At 45.2% G+C, this 14,447-nt stretch overlaps 1 protein-coding gene across 1 annotated transcript in view; it reads left to right on the top strand.

Annotated features, from left to right (window-relative positions):
- The first annotated feature begins 1,216 nt into the window (after positions 1–1,216).
- PACS1 (phosphofurin acidic cluster sorting protein 1) overlaps positions 1,217–14,447 on the top strand; it is a 131,667-nt gene continuing 118,436 nt past the window's right edge. Inside the window, exon 1 of the mRNA XM_066252108.1 lies at positions 1,217–1,776. Coding sequence (XP_066108205.1) covers positions 1,427–1,776 — 350 coding nt within the window. The 5' untranslated portion in view covers positions 1,217–1,426. The remainder of the gene's footprint in view (positions 1,777–14,447) is intronic.

Raw genomic sequence — 14,447 nt, forward strand, 5'->3', positions numbered from 1 at the left:
CCTGAAGGTCTGGTTTGACCTTACTATTGTACTTTGTCCTTGGGGGATAAAAATAGCCAGCTTAGCGCCCTGGCTGGGCTGAAGAAGTACAGTGGGCTTGGGAAGTAGACCAGGTCAGGCCTTCCTAATAGACCCTGTGGTCAGAAGAGTTCAAGTCCTTACCCAGCAGAGAACACAGCTCAAAATCTAGATTGTGCTGAGACCCCATGGGTGTTTTCAGCCAGCCAGTCTCCAGGTTTTGGTGTGTGGGAGATTTGCTTTCTCTAGGTTTTAGTTCTCTATCCCCAGAAGTCTTCCTGACAGGCTAGACGACACAGTTGGACAGCGCTGAGGAGGTGTCTCCTACCTTTGCTGTACCGCTAGTGTTGGTGTAAATACACCAAGTGCTGAGGGCAGGAGGCTTCGAGATGGTTTCTGGAGTGGGGAGTGGGAGAGCCCACGGAGGATGTGCTAGCCATTGACCTAGGCTTTGGGAGGAATAGAATTTGAGATTATTTCCTAAGCGAGGAAGAAAAGGAAGGCACGGTTGGGGGGGCTTGTGTCTTTGTAACGGTTCTTTGGGAGAGCGAGATTGGAGGGACAGTAAAGGAGGGTTGGTTCCAGATGGGCCCGGCTTATTTTTATCATTCACCCGTGCCAACGCCTCTTGGACTTGAGGTCCCTGAGCTCCTGCTTCCTACACGGGAGAGATGCAGGGGTGGGAAATTCGCGGCTCACGGGCGCCCGTGGCGGCGGCTGGCCGCTGGGTCTTCACTGCTTCCTTCATTGGTCTTGGCAAAGAAACCTCGGGGCTGCCTGGCAGGTGCCAGCTCCGCGGTGGGAAAGCGGCCTGGGACGAACAGCGGATTCTGCCTGGGTTCGGAGGGCCGAACGGGGCCGAGGCGCGCTCCCGCGCGGTAGGCTCCTCCGGGTTGCGGCCGCGCCCCGGAAAGCGGGGTTTCCGCTGGCCGGGCCAGTGGGGCCAAGAGGACAACGGGGGAGGGGAGGACCAGGCCTGCGGGCTGCCGCTCGCGCCGCGGATCTGAGGAGCGAGGCAGGCTGTGAGCGCGTGTGCCGCGGACCCCACTCATAGGGAGCGAGGGGTGCGCACACACAGACCCGCAGGGGCCGCGAGCGCGAGCCCGGGCCCCGCCCCTCGGCGCTGGGTGGGGCTGGCGCGAGCCTGGGCTCCCCGCCCCCTCCCCGGACACGCCCACCCAGTGTCTCGGCGGCGCGAGCCGCAACAGGCAGCGGCGGGCGGGCGCGAGGGCTGCGCGCCGGGAGGCCCCGCGCCTGCGTGCAGCCTCTTGCTCGCGCGCTCCGGCGGGCGGGCTGAGGAAAGGAGTCGAGCCCCCACCGCTGCCGCCGCCGGGGGGGAAAGCCCGGGCGTCCGCTTGGCGTCGCCTCGATTCCAGTAATCCCAGTGCCCCTCACCCCCGGCCGGGCTATGGCGGAACGCGGAGGGGCGGGCGGTGGTCCCGGAGGCGCCGGGAGCGGCGGCGTCCAGCGGGGCTCTGGGGTCGCCCAGTCTCCGCAGCAGCAGCCGGCGCCGCAGCAGCCGGCGCCGCAGCAGCCAACGCCCCCCAAGCCGGCCCAGGCCACCTCGTCGTCTTCGTCCACCTCGGCGGCGGCCGCCTCCTCCTCGTCCTCGTCCACCTCCACCTCCATGGCCGTCGCGGTGGCCGCGGGCTCCGCGCCTCCCGGCGGCCCGGGGCCGGGCCGCACCCCCGCGCCTGTGCAGATGAACCTGTACGCCACCTGGGAGGTGGACCGGAGCTCGTCCAGCTGCGTGCCCAGGTGAGAGGCGGCCGCGGGGGGCCGGGGCCGGCCCCCGCCTTCCCGCTTCCCCTGTCCCATCGCCCGCGGAGACGCTCCCTCTCCAGTGCCCCCGACTGCCCCCCGACGCCCCGGGGCCCGGGCGGCCTGGGCGGCCCCTGCCTGGCCTCCCGGGACTCCTCCTGCGGGGGCCCCGCCCTCTCCTGGCGGCCCCACCTCTGTCTCGGGCCGGGACCACCCTCTTCCCCTCCCAGAGCTGGGCCTTCGGGATTTTCGGCCCTGAGCCTTCCTCTCGTTGGTCTGACCGAGTCCGGCCTGCCTGGCGGTCGGTTTCCCCGCGTAAGACGGACGGTGTCCCCGGCCTTGCCCGCGCCCCTGGGCTGTACATATGTTCCATAGATGCGGTATAGATCTCTTCTGATATTATAATTTCCCAATGTACTCAGCATGTGCCAAGCACTGCTGTCACCTTCTGCCAGGTAAAGCGCGTATAATAACCCTCCTGGCCTCTAGTTAGTCTTAAGTACACATGTTCATTTGAACTCCAAATTACACACATGATGTCCTGGCCTCTGTGGCCTTGTAAAACTCCTATTTAGTGTATGTTCAACTGTATTTTTCATCCCCTTCTTCCCCCTCCAGTAATGGTCACAAATTCTAGCCCTGCAGGGCTACATAAAATCACTGCCATGTTCATAAATTCATCCATTCCTGTCCGTTGGAACCATCTGGGGACTTTCCTTCCATTGGTGAAATTTGCCTGAGTTGGGAATATTTTCTGTTTCTGTATGGCAAGTCAATCTTTCTACAACTCTGAGGACAGTGTGCAGTGTCTTCTAGTTTACCCCTTGAATAGACACTGTGGAGCTGGTTTTGCCCAGTAAGCCCAGAGAAGTGCCTGGAGATGATCTTTTTGTCATCTCTGAGTTGATCTCTTTTGCCTTGGAGTCTTGGACTTAATCTGTTAGCCAAGCCTTGGGCAGATGAATGTATATGGGGGGGATAGGGACCATTCTCAACTCTAGCCCTTTTTATTTTGAGTTATTTCATGCCTATAATTTCATATATACATGTGTGTGTGTGTATCCTAGACATACTGTTAAGAAATGATGTAACTTACATTTCTACACCTGAGTCAGCTTAAGAAATAGAGCATTATCAATTATGTTGAAGCCCTTGGGGTGCTCCTTTCTGACCACAACCCCTTCTTCCCCCACAAAGGTAAATGTTATTCTGAATTATGTGTCTCATTTCTCTTGTCTTTTAAAACTAGTTTTATTATATATGTACATTTCTAAATAATGTTTTTAAATTTTGAATGGTTTTAAAGTTTACATAAATGCTCTCATACAGTACGTATTCTGTGACCTATTTTAGTGTGGATTTTTTTTTTTAACAACGTTTGGTTTTTGAGAATCAACACTGTTTTATGGTAGCTGTAGTTTAAACATTTTCACTAATGGATAGAATTTCATTGTATGAATATGTCATCATTTTCCTTTTGATTAATACTTGGATTCTTTCAGTTTATTAACATAAACAGTCATTCTGTAAATATTTTTGTCCAGGACTCCTGGTGCTCCTTGTAAAAGTTTCTTTTGAGCCCTGGCCGGTTAGCTCAGTGGTAGAGTGTCAGCCTGGCGTGCAGGATCCCCGTTTCGATCCCCGGCCAGGGCACACAGGAGAAGCGCCCATCTGCTTCTCCACCCCTCCCCCTCTCCTTGCTCTCTTGTCTTTCTCTTCCCGTCCTGCAGCCAAGGCTCCATTGGAGCAAAGTTGGCCTAGGCGCTGAGGATGTCTCTATGGCTTCTGCCTCAGGCGCTAGAATGGCTCTGGTTGCAACAGAGCGACGTCCCCTGGCGGGCGTGCTGGGTGGATCCAGGTCGGGCGCATGTGGGAGTCTGTCTGACTGCCTCCCCGTTTCCAACTTCAGAAAAATACAAAAAAAAAAAAAAAATTTCTTTTGGTTGTAGGGGTGGAATTGTGTGTGCAGGGTATATATCTGGAACTTTTTAAGATAATGTCAGTTTGTGTTCCATTTGCCTCCACTCTACTTCTCTTCAGGTCCTTTGTGTTTCAACATTCATTTTTACTGACACTTTCTCTTTTCTGTGTCTTTCTTTTAAGGTAATCAGGAGCCACGTTAGTTCAGTTTGCTTCGGCCAGTGCCCTAGCACAACACCAAACTCAAGTGGGTGTTTAGTATGTGATGCTGTTCCTCCTTTGGTCCTAAGCAGGCCTCGCTCCTTTTATATAAGGCCCATCTCTAGCTGAGGTGTTCTAATCTACCTCTTTGTAACATAAAGCCACTGTGCCCTTTTCACATGGATCCAGTGTGTTTGTGCATGCTTGCCCATTCTTCCTTCACATCTGTCACAATGTTTGGTGACTTTTGGACAGTTGCCTTCTCTAGCTTATTAGATTGAAAAGGTATGAGCCATTGGCAAGAAGCTGCTGGGCAATGGGGGTGAGAGGGAAGTATGTAAATAAATCACTGATTGCTACTGATTTTTGCTTTGCTCCATTAGTCACTGAAAAGTCCACGTTTTAGGTTTTTGGCCCAAGAAACAGCCAGGCATCCTGATCAGTTTAGTAATTATTATACTACCTTGATGTGAGGCTGGCTTGTTTTCTCCTGCAGGGAGTATGCAGTGTGTATGTTTACTGACCAGTCCTTGAGATTGTCGGCTCTCCTGCTCTGACTTTGTTTTTCAGCCTTCACCTTTGTGCCTGCCTGCTGCTTGTGGAACACTTGTGCTCTTTGGAGCATGCTCTTTTACTTACAGGATGGAAAATAACATCCTTTGGGGGAGAAAATGGCTTACTATTGGCCATTCAAATTATTAGAGTCATCTGGTTAATTTGAGGTCTCCTTGGTGTACTTGTTGTTGAGAATATATTGGCAGTGTGCGTTCTGTATATAGTCCAGGATTTAACATCCTTGTCATGTGTAAAGACACAAACATGACATATGTGCACTTATGACATGTAAACATGATTGTGGATCTAAGGTCAGCTATATTTAATAATATTGTAGAATTCAATCTTGTGAAACGTGATTCTTTACCTATTGCAGAGAAGAGAGTTGAAAAGTTGCTCCTTTTCTTGATCCCTTTAGAAATATAATTTGCTTGTGAAAATAAAATCCCTTTATTAGATATTTAAATAAAGATGAATGAACATTGTAGTTTTTTCTCAGGTGTATACTGTGCTCTTATTTAACATCTACTGGAGCTCCTCAGAAACCATAATAATTTTAAAAAGCTTTTTATGGATGAAAAGCATATATGTAGTTGGCTTTAAAATGATTATTCTACTCATTGCCATTTTTACCAGCACTTTTTTTTAGAATAAAAGGATTAATACATGTCTGTGATTAGAAATTTTAGCAGTACAGAAAAATGTAAAAGAAAAAGCCCCTGTCCTGTCTGTGTTCTCATTCCCTGGAAGTAATCCATGGGAAATATAGTTGGCTTTTATGATGCTCTTATGAGCAGGTAAGTCTCTTAGAGTTCCTTGATGAAATTCACAGCTTTTGCAGTTGGCATTATTTTCTCTCCACACTAAGTAGTACTGCTTTGCTATGGTCCATGGTGGGGATAGTGATGTATTCCATTGTAGGCACCATGTGGCATGTTGCTTGATTTTGAGGAAAGGGTTTTAGACTCATTTTGATCCCTTCTCTACAGTCTTTGTATGAAGTTTTCCCTGATGTTCTCTTGTTTTTGAATTGCTTAAGTAGGAGAAGCAGAAAAATTATTAAATTTCACAAGTATACAGTATTTCCTCAGCGACATAAAGCTGATTATTAGGAGACAAAATGTACCCTGCTGCATTACTCACAAACTGTATCACATTTGTCTTTGAACAAAGCACATTTGCATATCCTTATCTGTATGTGTGCTTAGGGAAGGAGTTCAGTAGTTATTAGTCACATTTCTCCTTAGACCACATTTTATTTTAAGTGAATATTTATGTTGATTTAAGCGTTACTGTACGAAAGTATTAGAGCCAAAGGAGGTGGCCATGGCTAAGTTGGCATGACTGGCCTACAATAGAAGTGTTTCATGAAGGTACTTGGGGCAATTGCCGCTCTAACCACAAAAGCACTAGGCAAACCAGGATACATTGCTTCTGTGGTCTTATTGTGTCCTAGGGAAAACTCTTCCACACCTTAGATCTTTTTCATCTATTGATTGAGAATACTTTTATAATATTTACTATCCATTCTAAGACATGGTGAAATAAATATAAAATAGGACCTATAGATCCAGAGGAGAAAGTACTTAAATGGTAAATATAAAATAAATGTAATTGATCAAATTGGTGAAATTTCTGTTATTTGCCTAGCATTAAGTCTTTAAAGCATATTTGTACTTTAGAACAGTGGTCCCTAACCCCTGGGCCACGGACCGGTACTGGACTGTGGGCCATTTGGTACCGGTCCGCAGAGAAAGAATAAATAACTTACATTACTTCCGTTTTATTTATATTTAAGTCTGAACAATGTTTTATTTTTTAAAAATGACCAGATTCCCTCTGTTACATCCGTCTAAGACTCACTCTTGATGCTTTTCTCAGTCACGTGATACATTTATCGGTCCCACCCTAAAGGCCGGTCTGTGAAAGTATTTTCTGACATTAAACCGGTCCGTGGCCCAAAAAAGGTTGGGGACCATTGCCTTAGAAGATTTGAATTTCACATTGTGAGTGTTATAAATGGATATCCTCTCTGGCGAGGTAATATTATCCATCGTCCCTGTGGAAGCTCAGATTCCTTAAGGCAGAAAGAGAATGACTTTCTCAGAGTCCGTTTTACATGTATTGATTTACAGATCTTTTGGACACATTAGTGGTTATGTGATTTCTTTTTTAAACTACCTTTTCAATTTCTTAGCTGAGCCAATAAGCTGCCACTGTACTGTTAGTACTTGCCTCAGTGTGCATGAGGGAGGTGCGGTGCAAGTCAGAAAATGTGTGGGCTGTGTCTTTTCACTACTTCACCCCAGGAGGCCTTGTCCTGTTTTGGCCTAGACTTGATTGAAGGTTAGCTTGGCTTGCATCTGTGGCATCACACTGGGTGTACTTTGGGAACCCAGGGTAGACATGGGAATGATGGCAAGAGCTGGTCTTTTTCCAGCTTGGGTTTGGAGTGATATTAAGGGCTCTTGAGAAAAGACAGGGTTTGAAGTTGGTGTTAGGTTATGTTTCAGAGGCCCATTGGGCTGGGCTTGAGCAAGGTGGTTTGATTCTAGATCGGCAAGCACCAACAGAATTCTCCTTCCTCTAGGCGGAGTTTAGAATAACCAGCAAAGCTTCTCAGGGTTTTAGAAAACCCAGGATATGCCTCAGCACCAACTCTAGAATATTTCCCTCTTCTGCCATTCACAGACCAGCTGTTGGTTAGAAAGCCTGCTGGACCTACTTTCCCTTTTATTACAAACTAGAGAACAGCTGTACTTACAGCTTAGGGAGCCACTTAGGTCAACCTGTACTTGGCCTCTACCTTGGATAGCACCATAGAGAATGCCAGTAAATGGTGATCCACTGTTACCTCCTAGCTTATTATGTATTGTCTAGAAAACACTTCCTTAAAACATTCCATTTGACATTCAATTATGTCTTAAAGTCATAAATATTTTTGTATTTGAAGCTCTGCTGTCTAATACAGTAACCACTAGCTTCATGTAGTTATTAAAATTAAAATGAATTAAAATTGAATAAAGTTTCAAATTCTCTTCCTACCTGCACTAGCCATATTTTATGTTGTACTACATAGTTACATTTGGCTAGCTCCCATATTGGACAGGGCAGATCTGGAACATTTTCAGGATCACAGAAAGTTAATTTTAGTAAGAAAATTGTTTATGGCATTTCTACTATTGATATTTATGTTTTCTCCTTATTCATTTGATTAAACTGAATACCTTTTCCCTTTTTCAAATTATTTTAAAATGCCTCTCTTTGCTATTTCAAGGACTCATTTGTTTTTGTTTTTTTTTGTTAGTTTCTGCCCTTTAAACAGTATCACCTTTTAGTGTGCTTATTTCTTCCTGGAGGGAATTAGCTGCCTGGTGCCTCCCTGCCATTTGTTTCCCATGGTTTTAGGTCTTAATCAACATGTTGAGAAAACTGCCTGGAGGCATTGACTCCAGAATGTTGTTTTTATATGGTAGTATTATGTGTGGTATTAATTTTTGTCTTTATATATTATTTGGTGATTTCTAAACTTTCTACAATGAACATATGTTATAGAAAATACCAGTAAATTTTTTTAAGATTTTTTATTTATTGATTTTAATTTTATTTATTTATTTATTTTTTACAGAGAAAGAGAGTGAGTCAGAGAGAGGGTTAGAAAGGGACAGACAGACAGGAATGGAGAGAGATGAGAAGCATCAATCATTAGTTTTTCATTGCGCGTTGCAACACCTTAGTTGTTCATTGATTGCTTTCTCGTATGTGCCTTGACCGCGGGTCTTCAGCAGACCGAGTAACCCCTTGCTGGAGCCAGCAACCTTGAGTTCAAGCTGGTGGGCTTTTGCTCAAACCAGATGAGCCCGCGCTCAAGCTAGTGACCTCGGGGTCTCAAACCTGGGTCCTCCACATCCCAGTCCGACGCTCTATCCACTGCGCCACCGCCTGGTCAGGCTATTTATTGATTTTAGAGAGAGGAGAGAGGGAAGGGGTGGGGTAGGGATGAATGGGAAGCATCAACTTGTAGTAGTTGCTTCTCATATGTGCCTTGACCAGGCAAGCCTGGTGTTTCAAACCAGCAACCTCAGCGTTCCAGGTCGACACTTTATCCCCCGTGCCATCACAGGTCAGGCATGAATGTTCTTTTGGAAATACATATTTGAAAATACATGTTGACACTACTCAGTTGTACACCTCAAAGGCATAACATTACAAATTTTATATCACAATAAAGCTGTAAAAAAAAGTACATATTGAATGGATGAAGACATAGGGACAAAAGTTTCACTCCACTCATTACTTCCTTTTCTTGGTTCTAGAGCTGCTTGTTCATTTTTTGGAATTGAATTTATTGGGGTGACACTGGATAACAATTATACAGGTCTCTGGCACCCAATTCTACAACACATCTCTATACACTGTATTGTGTGTTCAACCCAAAATCAAGTCTTTTTAAATTTATTTATGGCCTGACCTGTGGTGGCGCAGTGGATAAAGTGTCGACCTGGAAATGCTGAGGTCGCCGGTTCGAAACCCTGGGCTTACCTGGTCAAGGCACATATGGGAGTTGATGCTTCCAGCTCCTCCCCCCCCCCCGTCTCTCTCTCCCTCTCTCCTCTCTAAAATGAAGAAATAAAAAAAATTATTTATATTTTTAATTTATTGGAATGACATGGTTAATCAAACAATACAGGTTTCTAGTGTACAACTCAATATAACACCATGTACACACTGCATGGTGCACCGCCCGCCCCAAGCAAAGTCTCTTTCTGCTCCCATTTTACCCCCTCTGCCCTCCTCTGCCTAACTCCAGCCCTCCCCCCTTTCCTCCGGCTATTGCACCCTGTTGTCTTTGTGTTATGTATATATGATTTTTGGCTAATTCTTTCACCTTCTTTTATCCACTCCCTCACCACCCTCCCCTCTGACAGCTGTCCATCTGTTCCCTGTGTCCATGCCTCTGTTCTTATTTTGTTCATTAGTTTATTATGTTCATTAGATTTCACATATAAGTGAGAGCATATGGATTATACTAAGTGAAATAAACCAGGTAGAGAAGGATAAAGCTAGTTTATTTTTATTGATAACAAAAATGGTGACTGGAGAACATTCTAGAACATTGCTTCCTCATAGTGAGTGGATGATGAAGCATAAGTGGTAAGGTAATATTGATAATGGAACATTTATTTAATGTTTGTGTAGATTCTTTTAGAGTTTAAAGGTTTTTTTGTTTGTTTTTTAGAGAGAAAGAGGAAGGGGGAGAGAGAAAGAGGGAAGCATTCATTTGTTGTTCCATTTAGTTATGCACTCTCTGGTCGCTTCCCAGTGTGCCCTGACCAGAATTTAACCTGCAACTTTGATGTTTCCAGACAACGCTCTAGTCTAACCAACTGAACTAACTGGTCAGGTTCTAGACTGTAAAGTTTTTAAGGTACACTAAAGGCAGAGGCGGATTTAAAGGCGTGTGCACCAGGTGCGCCCTGGGCCTTGACTTCTTAAGGGCCCTGCAAAACCCCAACTTTACACTTTTCCCTAATGACAAGGGACACAATATTTTTTTCTGTGCCTGGGGCCTCAACCAACCTTAATCTGCCCCTGACTAAAGGCCAGACTGTCTGGGTTTAGTCCTAGCCTCACCAGTTTTTCTGAGCCTGAGTGCTGTTCTTTCTCTTCTCAGTGGGAGTCTGGATCCTGACACTGCCCAGATAACCTGTGTCTCACTCATCCTGTCAGTACTTTCAGTTTTGTAAACATAGACTCTAGGTAATAGTCCATATACATTTTTTTTTTGTCCATGATTATTTTGGCAAAAAAAAAAACCCTTTAGAACTGTGATGTATATTTTATAAATCATACTGTGAGTTAACTACCCTGCATGGTTTTTTTTAAGTGACCTGTTACAGATATAGGTAGATGTGAAAGGAGGGATGTTTTAAAACTTGACTTCCACTACAGTACCTGTTCCTCTCTTTGTAGACTGAAAAACTCCTCCAAATGACAGGCTACATCTCAAAACCTTGTTGTGAACAAGATTTCCTCCAGGTAACATCTTGGGTGTAATTGGCATATTAATTATTCCTGAGGAAATTTAGACTGATTATTTTTTTTTTTTATTTTTTTTTTATTTTTTTTTTTTTTCATTTTTCTGAAGCTGGAAACAGGGAGAGACAGTCAGACAGACTCCCGCATGCGCCCGACCGGGATCCACCCGGCACGCCCACCAGGGGCGGTGCTCTGCCCCCCAGGGGGCGATGCTCTGCCCATCCTGGGCGTCGCCATATTGCGACCAGAGCCACTCTAGCGCCTGAGGCAGAGGCCACAGAGCCATGCCCAGCGCCCGGGCCATCTTTGCTCCAATGGAGCCTTGGCTGCGGGAGGGGAAGAGAGAGACAGAGAGGAAAGCGCGGCGGAGGGGTGGAGAAGCAAATGGGCGCTTCTCCTATGTGCCCTGGCCGGGAATCGAACCCGGGTCCTCCGCACGCTAGGCCAACGCTCTACCGCTGAGCCAACCGGCCAGGGCCTAGACTGATTATTGTGCTTAGATATAGGTAGGTGTTTTTTCTTTTCAGAGAATTTTGTGTGTTTGGGTCTGTCTTTGTGTTTCCTGCTGTTCTTCTTTCCATAGCTGAGATGGTTTTATTTATTTATTTATTATTATTATTATTTTTTTTTTTTGTATTTTTCTGAAGCTGGAAACGAGGAGAGACAGTCAGACAGACTCCCGCATGCACCCGACGGGGGATCCACCCGGCACGCCCACCAGGGGGCGACGCTCTGCCCACCAGGGGGCGATGCTCTGTTCCTCCGGGGCATCGCTCTGCCAGGACCAGAGCCACTCTAGCGCCTGGGGCAGAGGCCAAGGAGCCATCCCCAGCGCCCGGGCCATTTTTGCTCCAATGGAGCCTTGGCTGCGGGAGGGGAAGAGAGAGACAGAGAGGAAGGAGGGGGTGTGTGTGGAGAAGCAAATGGGTGCTTCTCCTATGTGCCCTGGCCGGGAATCAAACCCGGGTCCCCCGCACGCCAGGCCGACGCTCTACCGCTGAGCCAACCGGCCAGGGCCTATTATTATTATTTTTAATAGTTTAGAAAACACAAAAGGTGCCGGACCTGTGGTGACACAGTGGATAAAGCATTGCCCTGGAATGCTGAGGTCACCAGTTCGAAACCATGGGCTTGCCTGGTCAAGGCACATACAGGAAGCAACTATTACAAGTTGATGCTTCCAGCTTCTCTTCCATCTTCCTCTCTCTCTTTCTCTCTCCCCCCCCCTAAAAATCAATCAATATAAGAAATCTAAAAAAAAAAAGAAAAACAAATGGCTTTGAGATTTAGGGAGCAGCTTTTTCTTCTCCCTGTGTTTTATGGTACCTCTCAAGCATATTGCACTCTACTGTTTTTAATTCTACCCATCCTCTGCCACCCTGGTCTTTTTCCAGAAGGTAACCACTGGTAGCAGTTCAGAGTGATAGTTACAAATAAAATCAGATCATCTCACTCCCTTTTTCATAATTTCCCAGTTCCTTCATTTAGCATATGTGTGTAGACCAACTGGTATGTGCCACAAACAAAATCCTTGATTTCATAAAGTATACATTCTAGTGTGTGAAGATAGGAGACACTATAAAATAACTTTTCATCATACTTTGGATAAATCCCCATTTTCTGACTTAAGCTGTACTTCTGGTGTGGTCCCTTCCTGAGTCTCTGACCTCACCTTTTACCCCTCTCCCTGTGCTTGTCGGCTCTGGTGGGTAAGCTGGAGCTAGACGCTGTCACTCCTGCCTTCGGGCTTTTGCGCTTGCTGTTCTCTCTCCCTGGATGCTTTGTCCCCAGATTGTGAGGCGACTGGCTCCTGGTTATAGTTAAGGTTATTGTTCAGTTGACCTGCCATCTTGAAAGCTGCCCTCACCTGCCCAGTCCATTCTGGGAGTTTATAACTCTTCCAGTGAGGTGAGGGCATTTTTGCTAGGCTTTCTAAAATTAGGGTACTCTTCTTCAAAACTAGTTATTATTTGAAATAATCCTGTTCATTTATGTAGTTACTTTGTAATTGCTTAATAAATACATTTGTCAAATGAATAGTGCCTGTTTATGTTTATTGAGTGGGAATCTATTAATACACAGTTCATCCATTCAACACTGCTCTGGTGCCGGGGAAACGGCAGCAGACAGGTTGACAAAGTTCATTCTCTCCTAGTGTACATGCTAGTGGAGGGAGACAGATAAACAAATACCAAGATCTTTGATAAGTATGTAGGGTATAGCTCTATGATGAAAAAGAAGACAGAGTGAGGAATTGAGAATGTTGGAGAAAAGGCTGTTTTATTTTTTTAATTTTAAATCTTTAAAGGCTGTTGAAATTTAAAAATATTTTTTTAATGTTTTATTGATTTTAGAGAGAGAGGAAGGGAGGGAGACAGAGACAGGAACTTTGATCTGTTCCTGTATGTGCCCTGTCTGGGAATTGAACTGGCAGCCTCTGCACTTTGGGATGAAGCTCTAACCAACTGTGCCATCCAGCGAGTGCAGAAAAGTCTATTTTAGATATGGTGGTTAGAGAAGGCTTCTGGTGAGGTGACATTTGAGCTAATGTCTGAATGAACTTGACTAATTGAACACTGTGTCCCACAGTAACCTTCTGAGATTCCGCTCCCAGAAAGGGAAATCAAGGTCCAGTGAGGTGAGGGCATTTTTGCAAGGCTTTCTAGTTTAGAGGTAGGTGGAGCAGGAATTTTTTTCATGACTCATGATTGTCTGACACCAGAGCTATTTCTCTGTTTCAACTTGATATCCCCCAAGCCCTGTCAGGTTCTCATAGTTGACATATAACATTTAATGCTTTGTTATGTTGGAATTCCAGAATGCTGCTCAATTACCAAGTTATAGACAGTGAAATGCTTCATAGCATAGTGACTGTGGGTATCATTGCTGGAGCCAGTAGCCAGGATTTAAATTCTGACTCTGTTGTTTACCATTTGAGTGACTTGGGCAAATTATTTATCTCTTTAATGCTTTAGTTTTCTCATTGGTAAAATGGGCATAATAATTGTCTCTACCTCTCATTTATTAGGAGGGTTAAGTGAGATTAATACAAGTTTAGTGCTTATGTGCACATAGAAAATACTTTAAAATATTAGCTATTACTATTATTGCTATCTTAATGCCAGCCCAGCTTCTGTGTTTCCTCCAAACCCTTCAAAAAGTGCTTTCTTTCTAGAATTAGGGTAACTATTGATACTCTGATTTCTTCAGTAGTACCATTACAGGGTCTTGAGTTCACTGTAGGCACAGATCCTGCCAATCTCCAAGCTTAATAGAGTAGAAAGTCAAAACAAAATATTTTGGTTTTCTGAAGCAGTGGCTGAGTCGGGATCCTGTTTCTACATCCTGCCAGCTTATATGAACGGAAGAGATGGTGCAGGCGGAGCCTGCAAACCGCAACTTTGTTTTGAGCCGACTTGACTTGACAGCTTCCCTATTCTACCTGCTGACTTCTTTAGCTCTGCTTTGGCAGCCAGGAGAGCAACTAAACCGGTTTACAGCTAGCCATTTATCACCAATGAAAGCTGAGGACTCCAAGAAAAATTGAGGGTTTAAATGGAGTTGATATTTTTCTCTTGTCTCTTTAAACTTTCCTTTTTTATGGCTCAAACTATAGGTCAACTGTGCTCTCCTTTCACAGGAAAAACCGGGCAATACATTTAAGGCCTATTATGAAACATTTAGCCCTGGCTGGATAGCTTAGTTCGTTAGAGTGTTGCCCCAAGATGCAGAGGTTGTGGGTTCAGTCCTCGGTCAGGGCACATACAGGAACAGATTAATGTTTATCTCCCTCCCCCCTTCCTCTCAGTCTAAAATCAATCAATAAAAAAAATTTTTTAAACCAAATATTTGGATCTTTGTATATATGTTAATTTTCTCCATTAATAAACACCAAGACTTTATTTTTTTATTTCGTTTGGAAATCTACAAAAATATTTACATATTTCTGGTTC

Source organism: Saccopteryx bilineata, chromosome 1, assembly GCF_036850765.1.
Source record: "Saccopteryx bilineata isolate mSacBil1 chromosome 1, mSacBil1_pri_phased_curated, whole genome shotgun sequence".
NCBI classification, from domain to species: domain Eukaryota; kingdom Metazoa; phylum Chordata; class Mammalia; order Chiroptera; family Emballonuridae; genus Saccopteryx; species Saccopteryx bilineata.